The sequence below is a fragment of the Lynx canadensis genome, chromosome B3, assembly GCF_007474595.2.
Source record: "Lynx canadensis isolate LIC74 chromosome B3, mLynCan4.pri.v2, whole genome shotgun sequence".
Lineage (NCBI taxonomy): Eukaryota > Metazoa > Chordata > Mammalia > Carnivora > Felidae > Lynx > Lynx canadensis.
Window position 1 is genome coordinate 52,957,111 of NC_044308.2, and position 16,597 is coordinate 52,973,707.

Here is a 16,597-nt window from a genome sequence, read left to right on the forward strand (position 1 = left end):
GGCTCCAGGCTCTGAGCCATCAGCCCAGAGCCTGATGCGGGGCTCGAACTCACGGACCGCGAGATCGTGACCTGGCTGAAGTCGGACGCTTAACCGGCTGCGCCACCCAGGTGCCCCGGAGACAAACGTTTTTAAAAGATACCTCTAATCCTCACAGCTAACATTTGTGAAACTGAGAACAGGATATTTTAAATTATTCAAGTCAATTTCAGTTTTTATTCTATAAAGAAACATTTCTGATCATTAAACTGATGATGTTAGACTTTAAAATCAGCTTTGTGGAGGTATAATTTACACAGAAGAAAATTCGCCCATTTTAAGTGTACAGTTTAATGAGTTTTGACAAGTATAGATGCTCATCTATCACAAAAACAGGATAGAATCAGTAAGACTGATTTCACTTATAGGCTTTAAGTTTTTGAAGTGTTCCCTTTTAAAGTTTTGGAAATTACAAGGCAATGTTCTAAAAACACACTATATACCTGCCATTACTCATTTTACACAGTAGCTGGAACTTTAAGAACATTTAGTATTAAAATCTTAAACACATACATACCTACTCTTTTTTCTAAAAGGTTTCCTTGTTGTGCCAACTTGATCGCATGTATGTAGCCAAAGGAAGCATCATATCCAAGCATTTCACAATATATAAGTCTCACCATACACTCTTTCATCATTCTCTGAAAAGCAAATATCCAGTAACTGCATAAACAAATAGAATGTTTTGGGTTTTTTTCATTATGTTGCAATCATTTCACAGAGGAATCCTTTAATCCTAGCACTGAAGAAATAACATACACATATATAATAAATTAATAACCTGAAGTCAAACTTTATAAATAAAAGTTGCTTCAAAACTTAGCTTACCAACAGTACTGATTTTAGTAAAATTATTTCAACATTTTGTTAGTGGCAACATCAAACAATAAATCAACTGTATCTATTTCTAATTCTAGGTGTACCTGTGAAAAATTTAGTTATAATGGGAGACACCTGGTCCTCAGACAAAATTTCACCCATAGTAATATGACTTGGCTTCTAGAACAGAGCACATCATTTTAATACACTTTGTCAAATGAAGACATCCATAAAATTCCCATAAGTTGGTAATAATTTGTAAAGAAAATAATTTTCATATTTGAAAACCAAATTGCACCTGAACTTTTTCAGAATTATTTTGCTGTACATAATATGCAACAGTTTGTTTTATAGGCATTGTTTTCTTCTTTTTTTAATGTTTGTTTACTTTTTGAGAGAGGGGGAGAGAGAGAGAGAGAGAGAGAGCAAGCGGGGTAAGCACAGACAGAGAGGGAGACACAGAATCTGAAGCAGGCTCCAGACTCCCAGCTGTCAGCAGAGTCCGATGTGGGGCTCAAACCCATGGACCATGAGATCATGACCTGAGCTGAAGTCAGCTGCTCAACCAACTGAGTCACCCAGGCGCCCGTAAAGGCATTCTTTCTAAACAATTCTCAACTAGGAACTGAAGGGTATGATATCATTAATGGTATAGCATTTCTAATTATTTAATTTTTTAACTGGGTCTTTCAATATTTACAACACAAGCTAAAAAGCTGTTTTATAATATAGTAATTTTTGCATTCTCAATATTTATAGCAAATTTTAATCATAAATAAAAAGTAGAAATAAAATGTGTTTCAAAATAAACTCACAGACTATTTTAATACCTAAAAATCTTATTAGGTAAATACCCATTTATCTTATTAGGGTTGGTATATTACAAGGTTATTAAATCACAAAATACTTAGAAAACAGTAACATATTTTAAGGTAAGGACATTAATATTCAATATTTCATTCATATTTTATATATGAATATTGTATTTATATATTTAAATATGAAGAGCTTTATTTTATTTTATTTTATTTTATTTTATTTTATTTTATTTTATTTTATTTTTAATGAAGAGTTTTAAAAGAAACCATGGGAAAATCCTTGGAGAATAAGATTTAATTCAGGTCACTTGTGTTTAAGTAATAAAAGTCAAATTTATTAGTGTATTAAGACTACTAAACACTGAAAAAATAAGCTTAAAAGATACTGTAAGTTCCTTTCAAAGGCTTCCACATCAATTAGGAGCGGAAGTGTTCATCTAATCCATTAAGTATCATCCCTGGTTTTGTAACATTTTATTTCAGTCTTTCAAAGGTCATCATGAGCTCTATTTAATTAAAATTGTATTGCATACCTTATTATTCTCTTAGTTTTGGAGAAGAAAATCCATTCCTCAATACAGATTTTTTTTTTTTTTTTCACAATTTCTCTACACAGAGCATCTCAGGGACAGACTACAAAACATGCCCAGAGCTGGACGGCCATAATTACTATAAAATCCTCCTTCAAAAGTTTGGCTCCCTAACTTCTACCTATTTATCTTATTTATGTGCATACCAGGTGTGCCAATTACAGAAAATGGAAATCAAACAAAGTAAAAGGAGAGAAACCGTTCCTGCTTAACATTTCTATCAAGTATCACGAATAAAAATCACAATGACTTCTTACATATACACACATAAAGATCTATACACCCACATATATACATTTACACACATAAATACATCAGATTAATGTGCTTTGAGTTTCATTTGTCCACATATTACCATGACCATAAAAGGAAATACATATATTCTCTTAGACTTTAAAGTGTTATTCATGTACGTGATCATATGTTCATGCAAAATATCACCCCAATATTTTTATTAGAAGAGAAGGATACTCCCACAGTGACTTACACACAGAAAGCACTCACTAAATATTTGCTGAATAATGTTACCTGGAAAAAATCTCATTATATGAAACCGCATGGAAGTTAAAAGAAAACAAAACAAAACAAAACCTATTAGGTCTTAATCTAACTATGTAGGGACAGAGACCTGAATATAGGGGCTACTCATTACTAGCTGCTGAATGAATGCTGTTTGAAAAATCAAAGCATATGGAACTGAAGTTTTAAAAAAGACTGGAATCTGATTTAGCTGTCATGCAATATACTGTTTCATAGCAAGAAAGCCATTTTTCTACTTTGTTCACCTATATTCCAAGATGTATAATAGTAAAATGAGAGATCTATAATATACCAACTAAGAACTGAAAATATTACTTTAAATGATATATGGTAACCTTTTCTCAGTGTACAACATTAACACATTAAGATCAGCACTGGGGTCCATGAGTATTGCCACATTTATGTAATTACCATCATGTTGGCATTGAACTGGCATCCGTCAAGCAAGTCTTACTCAGGTGCAGACAGTCAATAATAAAAAGTTCAAGCTAATGTCTGACTTGCTACCATCCCATAACCGATTGTGACTATGATAAATTACATTTTAGCAACTTACCAATGAGATGCCACAGTAGGGTCCACAGTGGACCAGGTTTCAAATATAAAATGTGCTGGTACCGACTATGCAAACTTACCAGTGTTGTAGTAGGAGCAGAAACAGTTGCTTTCAGATTACTCAGTTCCTGCTGGATTAGTTTCTCTTCCTCCTGAAAAAGTGGAAGTATTTAAACGCATGAATAACTGGCTTTTTAAGCTGTAACAATATTTTTTAAAGGAAAAATATAATTTATAATACTTGCAATAAAAAATAAACATTATTTTAAAGTACAATTACATGTGCTTAAAATTTGCCTACAGGCATTTCTCCAAACCTTGGAATCATTCCTAGAAAGAATAATCCACCATCTCTCTTTCCTTCACTTAATTACTGTCTCCTTAAGGACAGTTTAGCAAAAAAAGTTTGGTTTGGTTTGGTTTTAATTAAAGTTAGAGAGAAAGAATAAAAGAAAATTTTCATGTACTGGCCCAAGATAAGGTTCTCACGCCTTCCCTTTAAAAGTAAAAAGTCTTGGGGTGCCTGGGTGGCTCAGTCAGTGGAGCATGCGACTCTTGATCTTGGAGTTCTGAGTTCGAGCCCCACGCTGAGTGTAGAGATAACTTAAAACTTAAAAATCTTGGGGCACCTGGGTGACTCAGTCAGTTGAGTGCCCAACTCTTGATTTCATCTCAGGTCATGGTCTCAGGGGTCATGGGATCGAGCCCCATGTCAGGCTCCATGCTGAGCTTGGAGCCTGCTTAAGATTGTCTCTCTCTCCCTCTACCCCCTTCCCCTGCTCACTCACTCTCTGTCTAAAAAAAGAAAAAAATATATGCTTAAAATAAATAAATAAATAAGTAATCTTAGTAAATAAATAAAAGTCAGTCTTCATAGAATCGAGAAATAGGGTAAGAAGGCAGAAACAGAAATTGGTCTTTTTCCCCTAAAATATCCTTCCCTATTCTTTTCTCCTTATTCCTCACATCCTTTCCCTCACTTCCCATCTCTCTCTCACACACAATAAATGCACCAATGTGATCATTTCTACTGTCTGCACTGTATTTCATCTCCTTAGCACACTTGAGTATCAGCCCCATTTTTGGCTAATATACCACTATCTTTAAATCACACAATGAATTAGTAGCTATCCATTAGAAGGTTAATCAAGAACTACTAGTGAAGTACTGCCACATTAAGAGATTAACTTAAGTTTGAGATTAACTCAGTTTGCCCTTAGTGCTTATGAACAGTTTCAAACTGCAATTTAAGACCTAAAATAGGGGTGCTTGGGTGGCTCAGCTGGTTAAGCGTCCAACTCTTGATTTTGCCTCAGGTCATGATCTCAGTTAGTTCATGAAATCGAGCCCCACGTCAGGCTCCGTGCAAAGCACAGAGCCTGCTTGGGATTCTCTTTCTCCCTCTCTCTCTCTCCCCTCTCCCACCTGTGTGCTCTCTCTCTTTCAAAATAAATAAATAAACTTTAGAAAATAAAATATTTTTTAAAAGACCAAAAATATTTTTTTAGATTTCACTTAGAATCTCACAGAAATTAGTAAAAGACAAAATGTTAAAACAATAATGAGTCCATAAATAATGATTTCTGAATGTGAAGCAGAAATACAGCATCCAGTAGAGTATCATCTAGTTCGGTTTAACAGAATGTTTTAAATCCTCAGAGCGCTTTGAAGAAAATCTTTCTGTCTTCGTCATTTCCTCTCCCCCAGCACTTATACGTCATTGTATATTGCTTATACTTGTCTTTTTTTTAATTTTTTAAATTTATTTTGAGAGAGATAGACCACGTACGCGCAAGCACACAAGCGTGCGCAAGGGTGAGGGAGGGGCAGAGAGAGAGGGAGAGAGAGAATCCCAAGCAGGCTCCAGGCTGTCTGATGCTTAACCAACTGAGCCACCCAGGCACCCCTTATTTCTATTTATCTTAAGCCCCAAATGAATGATCAATTCCTTGGGGAAAAGAAAATCTGTTTTACTCTTTTTCCTCAATGTCTAATACATAACCTCTCCCACAAATATCTTTTGAACAAATTACAGCATAATACACAATCTTTTTTAAATATATAAATTCCTTGAAACTTGCAATCCGTATCTAACACAATCCGTTCGACTACCAAAAGTCTGTGGAAACTTAATACCTTCTATTATAACTGCTCATTTTCAAAGCCCAACTGAGGCTGAGACAATAAATTTGACACTGAGAGAGAATTATGCTTTTTCTCTGCCCACCCCGTAGGTCTAATCTAAGAACCTCAAGCTCCCCAAAAATATTCAACGACCGGTTCAGATGGCAGGGGCTGTTCCCGAGTGTGACGTCCAGCAGTTGAAATAACTGGAGGAAAGAACCTGTAAAGAAACTTTGTAGAAGGTAAATAATGTTGACACTTCCATCGTACTTGGTATTTTCACTCGCTTGATGTCTCATTTAATTCTCGAAACAACCTATGAAATACGTATTGGTACTTTTCCACTTCAACGTTCGGGAAACACATGGAGTCTCAAAGATTAAAGAGATCTGCTCCAGGTTAATAATGACTCAGTGTGAGGATCCACTGTGGAAACTCGGCCTCCCCGCTGTCAGTCCCGGAAGGAAAATCACGCTTCTAGACAGACGCAGGGACGGACTGATACAAGCAGTCCATAAGCCCCGCCGGAGGGCCAGCCCTGAGGGCTCCCGCCCGACTAGGGCCTCCCAGTGCCGGGGCCTCCCCCGGCTCCCCTGACCTCCAGGCCCGGCAAGTACGTACGTGCTTGGAGGTTAGCGCGGTGATACCGCGAACGAGGTTGCCCAGCCGCGAGGAGAAGGACGCCTTGACTCCCGCTGGCCCGCCAACCGACTGGTTCTGCAAGAAGAGTCCCGGCAGCGCCGTCAGCGTCTTCTCCACTATGTCGCTCATCGCCGCCGCCGCCGCCACCAGCCGCGATCTGGTTGCCGCCCGGCTTCATGCCCGGCCCCTGCCCAGCCTCCGGCCCGGCCTCCGTAGACACTTCCTGTTTGTTTGAAAAAGAAATCTTTATTCGCGTCCAGAATGGACAAGTACAGTGTCGTTCCCGACTGAGGCCGCCGGAGGGCGCGACAGTCCGCTGGGAGAAGCGGCTCTCCCAACTTGCGCGAGGAGGGTGAAGTCCTGGGGAGGAATTGAAGGACCGGATGGTCCGGTTTCGATGGCAACCCCGGGGTCTCACCCTTGGGTCCTTTTGAGGTAGCCGCTGGGGCTGGTCCACCTCACGCTTCATCCTGCAAGGTCTCCCTTTTCCCTTTAGCTGCCTCCCCGCCGCGCGAGACCGCGTCGGGAGGTGCACATTCCTTTCCCCCATTCGGCCTGCGCTCCCCCTCTGCGGGACCGCGGGCAGTAGGCCCACCTCCCTGCACCGAAGCCGGATCGCCGGGACGGCGCGGGCCCCGGCCCTGACAGTGCTGGTGGTGTCGAATGACAAGCCACTGTCCTGCGCATTCCTTCCGCCGGGGTGGGCGCCCGCGGCGCCGGGGTCTCGCGGTCACTGCCGCTTCCCTTTCACCCCTCTTCACCGCGGATGTGGGAAGACAGCCGGGGAGGGCTGGTGGTCGCGCGGCCACCCCCGCCTCCGACCGAGTCCGACTCCGCAGTCCCAGCTGGAAGGTCTCTCTCCTGGAGCGGCCTCCCCTGGCCGGACAGACAAGGATGAGTGTTCCTGCCCTACCCTGTCACAACCTTCCGTTCATTTTCATTTGACAACTCATCACGGTTCTTACTACATAAATAACTCCGCGTGGAGCGGGTATTTTAGCTATTGACGTTACCCCGGTTTCTACCTAGAGCACAATCTAGTACGGTGGTTCTCAAAATGTGCTCTGGTGTCTTCTGAGGGTCTCTGACCCCCTTCCAAGAGATCCACGAAGTCAAACTGTATGCCTAATATTATTTAAAAGTTGTTTGCTGTTTTAGCTCTCATCCTCTAGGGAGTATACAGAGAAGTTTTCAAGAGGATAGTTGACTTAAAAGCTCTGTTGACTGGTGAAATGTGTGCTTGAGTACTCCTCTGTTTTCTAGAATCTTCTAAGGTGTAGGGTATAAATATGTGCGTTTTCAGAGATTAACTCAGTTTGTCCTTAGTGCATCTAGTGTGTTGTTACAAGCTATCGTCCTTTATACTTAATTTCTGTAACCTCATCAATCGTCCTATAAATGGCTTTTTGAAACCCTAAATTGTCCTTGTACCTATGTGGAAACACAAGAAAAAAAGTTTATTTTGTCAGGGAGCCTGGGTGGCTCAGTTGGTTGAGCACCAGACTCTTGATTTTTGGCTCAGGTCATGATCCCAGGGTAGTGGGTTGAAACCCCATGTCAGGCTCTGCTCTGAGTGGGGCGCCTAATTAAGATTCTCTCCCTCTGCCCCTCTTCCCTGCTCTCTAACTCAAAAAAAAAAAAAAAAAAAAAAAAAAAAGTTCATTTTGGAGACTTTTTTTGCAATAGTTTTAATTTATTGAAAAATAAATGTTTAAATTTTATTTAAAACTTATTCTTTGAGAATTTAATATTCTAAATTAAAATTTTGTTTATACCCTTTTTTTACTTTAGGTTCTCTCATTGGCTTACAAAAGGGAGATTAGAAGACTTGCTTTTTCAACCTTCCCACATCTAAAGATGCTGAAAAAGATGATACTGACATCAATATAAAAGCATTCTCTGACTCAGGTAAAGGGAAGAATCTGGGTGAAACTGTAAATAAGAAAAGAAAAGGCAAAATTGAATATTTCAAGCTTGGTAGGCTCTTTAAAAGACCAGGAGTTTTTGTTACCACTTTTCAAACCAGAAATGAAAAACCCCTGACGCATCTTACAGGTTAAATTATTGTATTGCATTGGCTGAAAAGGTGCATGTAGTAACTGAGAAACTAAGAAAGCCTGTACATTACTGAGGAAGTGCCTGCTAGGTGAAAAATAAGTCAAAGAAAGCATGGCCAAGCTACTTTCCAAAAATGCAGTAGCTCACCAAATTAGAACTTGAGCTGCAAACATCAAGACTGAGGTAACATCTCATCTGCAGAACTGTAGTGCCTTTCAGATGAGCAAAAATTATAGAATTATAGATGTAGCTAGACTTGTTGCTTTGCGTGTATATATCCAGTGTCAGCACCAACTAACACTTGAAGATCTTTTATATGAATGCTTAGCAGCAAACAGAAGTGGTGCTAAAATAGAGCATTGACTCATTTTTAAAATCTCATAGTTTATCCTGGAACAACTGTGCTGATATTTGCACTAATAGTATAAAAATAGTACTGGGCAAAACTGCTGGCGCCTTGGTGCAAATCAAGGCAGAGGCTCCAAACTGTCCTCTTCACCACCACATGCTCACAATGGGGGACGAGGGGCAGCCAGTTTACCTCAGACTATCTTTAATGAAGCAGAAAGAGTTCTTAATTTTATTAAAGCTCGACCTTTTAGTACATTTCTTTTAAATATTGTATGTGACATTTGGGTGAGCTCATGCCCCACTTCTCGTGAGCTCCAGCCCCGCTTTGGGTAAAAACAGGAGCCTCGGGGGAGTCCCAATTCTCTCTCTCCTTCCCTCTCTGCCCCTCACTCACTTGCATCCTCTCTCTCTCTCTCTAAAATATATATGTGTGTGTGTGTGTGTGTGTATTGTGTGTGACAAAATTAGAAGTGCACATAAAACAGTTCTGATGCACAGCCACAGTTTCTCAAGGAAAAGCACTTGCGCACTTATTTGACTTGAAAGCTGAATCAGCCACTTTTCCTCACGTACTGACAAACAATGGTTTTCTTGCAAATGAACAGCAAGTCTGTAAGTTCAAAGAAAATAATGGAATTTGTTGCCACTGATAAAATTCAAGCTTTCACCTGAAAATTAGAATTTTGAAAACTGTGTTTCTGTACCAGGAGTTTGTTAATTTCCCAATATGCAAGAACTGCTCTGATAAGATTGGTGGTGATATTAATGAATGTAATTTTTTGATCATGTATAATTAAATGTGTTAAGATTTGGAAGATCTGTGTAACTTAACCAATATCTTCCAAATGATCAATGCGTGATGTTATAAAATTATGAATCTATTTAAAGTGCATATATCCCAATGATTTTAATGTAGCCCAGTGAGAAAAGTTCACTGATAATGTTTTCAAATTCCACAATTGTAACAAACCTTTAAGAAACTACTTCTTGTTGAGTTTTGGTGTTGTGCTAAAGAATAATATCCACAATTATTTGAAAAGGCTATTTAAAAACTCTCTTTTGGGGCACTTGGGTGGCTCAGTCGGGTGAGCATCTGGCTCTTGATTTTGGCTCAGGTCCAAATGACAGAGTTGTAGGATCAAGCCCTGTGTTGGGCTCCACACTGAGCGTGGAGCCTACTTGAGAGTCTCTCTCTCTCTCTCTCTCTCTCTCTCTCTCTCTCTCCCTCTCTCCCTCTCTCCCTCTCTCTCTCTCTCTCTCTCCCCCTCTCTCTCCCCCCCCTTTTGTTTCTCTCCCCCTCTCATGTACTCTGTCTAAAATAAAATTAAAATTAAAAAACAAATTTAATACTCTTTTTTCCCCAGCCACATATTTGTGTGAGACCAGATTTTCTTCATAAACATCAAACAAAATAACAACCTGTTGCAGGCTGACAGTCGCTCCCAAGAATACATCCACATCCTAATCCTCAGAACTGGTAAATGTTATATAGTGAAACGTGTGCAGGCATGATTAGGTTAAAGATCTTGAGATAAAGAGATTACCCTGGATTATCCCAGTGAGGCCTAAATGCCTTCACAAATGTCTTATCAGAGAGAAGCACAGGAAGATTATAATTCCAGCACGTACAAAAGAGCAGTTGAAGCAAAGATAGGGGAAGAGATTGGAAAGAAGCAGCCTTAAATTAAGGAATGCTAGCAACCACCAGCATCTGCCAGAGGCAAGGAGAGAATTTTCCTCTAGAGCCTCCAGAGGGAGCACTTCCCTGCCCACACCTTGATTTGGGTCCAGTGAAACTGATGTTGAACTTCTGGCTCCAGAACTGTAAAAGAATTACATTTCTGTTGTTTTGAGCAGCTGGATTTGTGGTAATTTATTAGAACAGCCCCAGGAAATGAATACAAACCCTGAAACAGCAGATTAAATAAAGAACCCGGCATGAGAATCCAGCTGTTTTATGTTAAGCCTGACAGTAAAGAGATTTGCAAAATTGTGAAACAGTGCCACTCCTGTCACTAATTTTTGTTGTTGTTGTTGTTTTGAATATATAGATGTTTGTCATTCTTAAAAAATGTTTTTAACATATAATGGGTCCATTTTTTGCTAAAACTAATAGCTTAAAATTTTGTTTTACCTTTTAATTTAGTAAATATCTATAGATATAACCCATATAAACAAAAGATTTTGGAGGTCCTTGACAACTTTCAAGCATGTTAAGAGGTCCTAAGATAAAAAATTTTGAAAACTCCCTAGTACACGGTAGGTACTCAATTATTCTGAAGTAATTATTATATTTATTATTCAGTCACATCAATTGATATAGGAGTGTAGGCCAATGAACAGCAAAAGAGTTTAGGGGTAGGATGAATGGTTGTAAGAGAAGAAGACAGAAGAATCCTTAGAAAAGAGAAAAATTTGATAAAAAGGCAAAATTATCTCCTACTGACCGGATTCTGAAGGAAAAGTTGCTGGAGCAACTTCCAGAGCTTTCTACCCAGTGTGTGACCCAGGCACAAAGATCATTGAATCGCCACCAATTCCTACCATTCCTTCTCTAGGTTCCACCTTGAAAAGCTAAAAATTTACAACAGAGGTGAGAAACAAACATCAAAAGCCTGGAAGTGAAATTCCTGTTAGGAAAAGCTGTAGAAGTATATAGCAGGACTTAAGATTTAGAATTATATGATGTGGGAATTGGAAGAAACTTTGGATGTCATCCACACATCCAATCACCTAATATTACAGAAAAGGATACTGATACTTAGGCTGTGGAAGCCACTTGGCCAAAGTCACACAACCCTAGAGGTAGAACTGAAATTGCAGCCCTAAATACGGACTTTGAGCTTGGAGCATGTTGCCCATACTTTCATGGCATTCACAGTGAAGAGGTCGCCTGTGGCTTCCTACTCTGAGACCCTGGCTCCAAGTCCTGCCATGAAATGAAAGGGGTATGGATGTTCTCTTTTAAACATGTAATTTTAGACTGTCCATTTTTTCTGTAAATATGGGCTCTTTCTCCTTTTCCTATCTCTACCTCTGTCCCAGGTAATTTCACTCAGAATGACAGGGACCGAACCTGTTAAATTAAACCCTCTAGAACTGGATTTCCTCTGTCTCTCCTTTTAGTCAGGGAGGAAGGTGGCTGTCATTGAGCTGAAAATAGGGCCGAGAGGTGACTCAGTACATTTTAAGGAGGTACAGTGGTCCTAAGACTGCAGTGGGGCAAACTAGCTTATGCCTCACAAGAATATCAGCAGCCCCACCACAAACTTTCCAAGCAGGACTATCTCACCTGGAAATATATGGAGATGTGTGAAAGAGTAATAAATGTGGTGGTTTTTTGTTTTTTGAAGGGGTAATAAAAATTTTTCTTCTGTATTTCTTCAGCTTCCTTTTTAAAAACTTTTATTTTGAGAAAAAAAAATTCAAAAAAAAAAAACAAAAACGGGGGCGCCTGGGTAGCTCAGTCGGTTAAGCGTCCAACTTCGACTCAGGTCACGATCTCACGGTCCGTGAGTTTGAGCCCCACGTCGGGCTCTGGGCTGATGGCTCGGAGCCTGGAGCCTGCTTCCGATTCTGTGTCTCCCTCTCTCTCTCCCCCCCCCCCCCCCCCCCGCCGCGTTCATGCTCTGTCTCTCTCTGTCTCAAAAAAAATAAACGTTAAAAAAATTTTAAAAAAAACTTCTATTTTGAATAGACATTAAATTCCCTCCATTCAAAACTCAAAATGTACAAAACGTTATGCTGAGCAAAATCTTTTGCCCCTCCCATCCTCCAGCTGCCCCCTTCCCTAGAAACCACTGTTACCATCTATTTCTTCAGAAATATTTGATATATAAATATTAGCTTTCACTTTAAAAGCCTTAGATTCCACCCCATACCCACAGAGAATTCAACTCACTTCTTCTCAAGATGTATCTCTAGGGAATCATTCTTTCGGGTAACATTTTCCCAAAAATTTCTGCCTTCATTTGATGGCACTATTCAAGACAAACAACAGTTATTCATGCTCACTTACTGCAAGGTTGTCATGCTGTCCTGGGAATGAGCCTGGGAACCACGTGAAAGGGGAGTTACAAGGACACACAAATATCCTTGCCTCCAAGGATCTCACCTGTACAAGACTCTCCCCTAGGTTCCCAGGCATGTATCCTATTCCCAACCCCAACTTCTAAACTCCATTTAGCTTTCTTCATCCCTTTGCTCTTGAGTTTAACATTTGGCATTGTTTTTCCTGAAAAGCCCTTGTCAGCTCTCCCAATAATTCTGATTTCCCACTCTAGCTAAATTGCCTCCATTTACCCCTAATAACATGGTTAATTCACCCCCATTTGCTCCATTTCCCCTGCCACCATTTCTGTCCTGGATTATTATAAAACTCTTCTAATTAATCACCCACTATCACCGATTTCTTCTCCTTTCAGCCAACCTTTTAGAGCTTTCTATCTCAGAAATCTGATCATGTTTTTCTCAGTTCAGACTAGTCTGATGGATAAAATGCAAACTCCTTACCAGGGGGATGTAGGCCTTGATAGCTTTCTCATTGCCCACCTCTCTAGCCTTTTCTCCTACTAGGCTTAGGTTAGCGTTTTTTGTTTTAGCGATATCAAGCAGCCAACAGTTCCCTGAATATGCCACACTTTTAACCCCTTTGTTTTTGCACATGCTGACTGCCTGGAATAACTTTCTGCTCTTAACTAGAAAATTTCTATTTTTCCTTTAAAACAGAACTCATGCAGTCACCTTCTCCATGAAGCCTTCCCTGCTCCATGTTTATACAACCTCTACTAAAATTGAATTGAAATGATCTATTTATATGTCTCTCTCCTCTGTTAGAACCAAACCCTCAGGAATAGGAGCATGTTTTTCTTATTCTTGATTCTAGCACAGAATCTATATTTGTTGTCATGGAAAGATTGATATGAGTGAAGAAAACAGGTTATAAAACATGTGTATGTGGCTTGAGTCTGTCTTTGTCAAAATACATATCAATCTCATATTTATCACAATTTGTAAATATGAAATTATTTACCAGATTTACTTAATGTCTTTTCTCTCACTAGACTGAATGCTTCTTGAGACCAAGGATCAAGTGTTCACCGCCATTTGCCCAGCACCTGCCACAATGCCTGACACTTAGTAAGCACTCATTTTACATTTCATAAATGAAGAGTGTGTGGGAGGGAAGGGTAAGCATAGAAAAATATCTGGACACATAAATACCTAAATGTTAAAGGTGATTGCCTAGGATGGTCAAATTATGATTACTCTGTATGCTTTTCTTTATACTTTGTGCTATTTACTGAATTTTTAAAAATGATAACATTAATTTTATAATCATAAGGAAAATTAAAACCATTTTAGGAAGGAAGCAAGGAACTAGGAACTCAGAGGTCCATTCAGGTCCCAACTGAACCTTCTCTGTCAGGGTAAATTAAGCGGGTTTGGGGCTGCCTGAGTAGCTCAGTTGGTTAGGCATCCAACTGTTGGTTTCGGCTCAGGTCATGATCTCACTGTTCGTGGGCTTGAGTTCCACATAGGGCTCTATGCTAGCAGTGCAGAGCCTGCTTGGAATTATCTCTCTCCCCCTTTCTCTCTGCCCTTCCCCTGCTTGCTGTCTGTCTCTTTCAACATAAAAAAATAAACATAAAAATTTTTTTAAAAATTAAATAAAATAAGTGAGTTTGCCTCAGAGATAGAACTAATGGGAGCTTAAAGTGTCAGGGATTAAAGCAGGACCAGAGAAAGATTTATTAAGAAAAAAGGGTGCTGGGAGAACATCTGGTTATTTGTTCCCCACTACTGACAATGATCTGTGGGAATATAAAGAAGTACCCATTGATGACCATCTCTTAAAGTCTAAACAGTTCATTTGTCCCAGAATTTACCATTGTTTCTTAACTTATTAATAGATACTCATCGTAAAAGATATTCTGTGGCTAAATTAATTGGAAAATGCTGCATACTTGTACTCTACTCCACAGCCCTGCTCTTAGAGATGTGCAAGGTATCTTGGCATATTCATGACCCTGTGAAGTCCTATAATAAAGAATCCTATTTAATTTTATTTAACTCAACATTTCCCAAACATTTGTAAAATATGAAACAGATTTGTTAGCGAACAACAATCTAGCATCTTATAGATAACTGCTTGATAAACACAATTTTATGTAACATAAAAATGGATTTCAGGGCAGGACTTCTCACATGATGAAGAAAGGAGATAAGCAAATCCTCTCTATGGAAAACAAGTATACAGCAAAATTATCAAAAATATCCATTCCAGTGTTTTAGAAATCACTCAGAAGCACACAACAAATTGAAAAGTATCAATTCATTAAAAAGTACCATACATCAAATAAGAATGGAGGGTTCTAGGTTGTTTTTCCCTGAGGCTACTCCTCCAGGCCCCTCTGCCCAGTAAGTTTGATTGGTACTGTGATCTATCCGGGTGGAGCAAGTCATGAAAACTTACACCTTCCTTGCTGGAGGGAACTCATTTAATTTGGAGACAAATGTGAAAAATCCAGTGGCATCTGTCAGCCTGAGGCTACAGTTCTGACTAGGGTAAGCAATGGATCAAAGACTAGCCAATAATTTAAAAAAGAGACCAGGAAATCAACAGTCCTAGATAGTGGCTCTCCATCCATCACTGGCCAACCCAAGGCTGCGTGTACGCACAAAGTAGACACAAGTCCTGTTGGAAAGTAAAAGGCAGATGTGAAATCTGCCTAAAATGTGAAAGTTCCCTCCAAACCACACACATATCGAATAGCAAGGAGTGGGAGTCTTACTGACTCTGGTTTGAGCACAACCTCTGATCAATCCTTGCCTGACCACCAAGCTGTGCAGATCCAGGATGACCCCTAAAAATCCAGAGATATCATGAGCACACAAGGTGAGGGAGACATCCATAGGTTTAGTCCAGACAAGGCACTAAACAAACAAAGAAAAAAACAGCAACAACTATCACTAGGGGTAGAAATCAGAAACCAGATTTGCTACAGATTTTTATCTAATATGTCCAGCTTTCTTAGAGGCCTCAAATCCCGACTTCAAGTTATATTACAAAGCCGTAGTGATCAAAACAGTAGGGTACCGACACAAAAATAGGCACATAGATCAATGGAACCGAATAGAAAACCCAGAAATGAACCTACAACTACATGGTCAGTTAATCTTCAACAAAGTGGAAAAGAACATCCAATGGGAAAAAGACAGTCTCTTCAACAAATGGTGTTGGGAAAAACTGGACAGCAACATGCAAAACAATGAAACTGGATCACTTTCTTACATCATACACAAAAATAAGCTCAAAATGGATTAAATACCTAAATATGAGACCTGAAACCATTAAAATCATAGAGGAGAACACAGGCAGCAACATTTTTGACATCAATAGTAGCAACTTCTTACTAGCAACTTCTTACTTCATCAAAATAAAAACCTTCTGCACAGCAAAGAAAACAAAACATCAATAAAACTGAAAGGCAACCTATGGAACGGGAGAAGATATTTGCAAACGACATATCTGATAAAGGGTTAGTGTCCGAAATCTATAAAGAACTTCTAAAATTCAATACCCAAAAAATGAATAATCCAATTTAAAAATGGACAGGAGACCTGAATAAACATTTTTCCAAATAAGACATACAGATGGCCAATAGACACATGAAAAGATGCTCAACATCACTCATCAACAGGGAAATACAAACCAAAACTACAATGAGATATCACCTAACATCTGTCAGAATGGCCAAAATCAGGGTGCCTGAGTGCCTCATTGGTTAAATGTCCGACTTCAGCTCAGGTCAAGATCTCACAGTTCATGGGTTTGAGCCTCGTGTCTGGCTCTGGACTGACAGATCAGAACCTGGGGCCTGCTTCAGATTCTGTGTCTCCTTCTCTCTCTGACTCTCCCTCACTTGTGCTCTCTCTTTCTCTCTCTCAAAAATAAATAGATAAACTTAAAAAAAATGCCTAAAATCAGCAACACAAGAAACAACAGGTGTTGGCAAGGATGTAAAGAAAGGGGAACCCTCCTGCACTGCTGGTGGGAAT

At 39.5% G+C, this 16,597-nt stretch overlaps 1 protein-coding gene and 1 long non-coding RNA gene across 5 annotated transcripts in view; one reads left to right on the forward strand and one right to left on the reverse strand.

The window, feature by feature from the left end:
• Positions 1–6,333, reverse strand: part of AP4E1 (adaptor related protein complex 4 subunit epsilon 1) — a 65,765-nt gene extending 59,432 nt beyond the window's left edge. The window contains exons 1-3 of one of the 2 annotated variants that reach the window (XM_030318198.1): positions 6,107–6,333; positions 3,442–3,513; positions 557–680 (exon numbers count right to left, since the gene is read on the reverse strand). In XM_030318198.1, the coding sequence (XP_030174058.1) occupies positions 557–680; positions 3,442–3,513; positions 6,107–6,256 (346 nt within the window). In that variant the 5' untranslated portion in view covers positions 6,257–6,333. Of the gene's footprint in view, positions 1–556; positions 681–3,441; positions 3,514–6,106 lie in introns of those variants that run through there. The other variant, XM_030318199.1, reaches the window with a different exon arrangement.
• A 116-nt stretch (positions 6,334–6,449) lies between these two features.
• Positions 6,450–16,597, forward strand: part of LOC115515928 — a 71,592-nt gene continuing 61,444 nt past the window's right edge. For all 3 annotated transcript variants that reach the window (XR_004343786.1, XR_003969444.1, XR_003969443.1), the window contains exons 1-3: positions 6,450–6,562; positions 7,919–8,035; positions 13,600–13,675. This is a non-coding gene — a long non-coding RNA (uncharacterized LOC115515928). The remainder of the gene's footprint in view (positions 6,563–7,918; positions 8,036–13,599; positions 13,676–16,597) is intronic.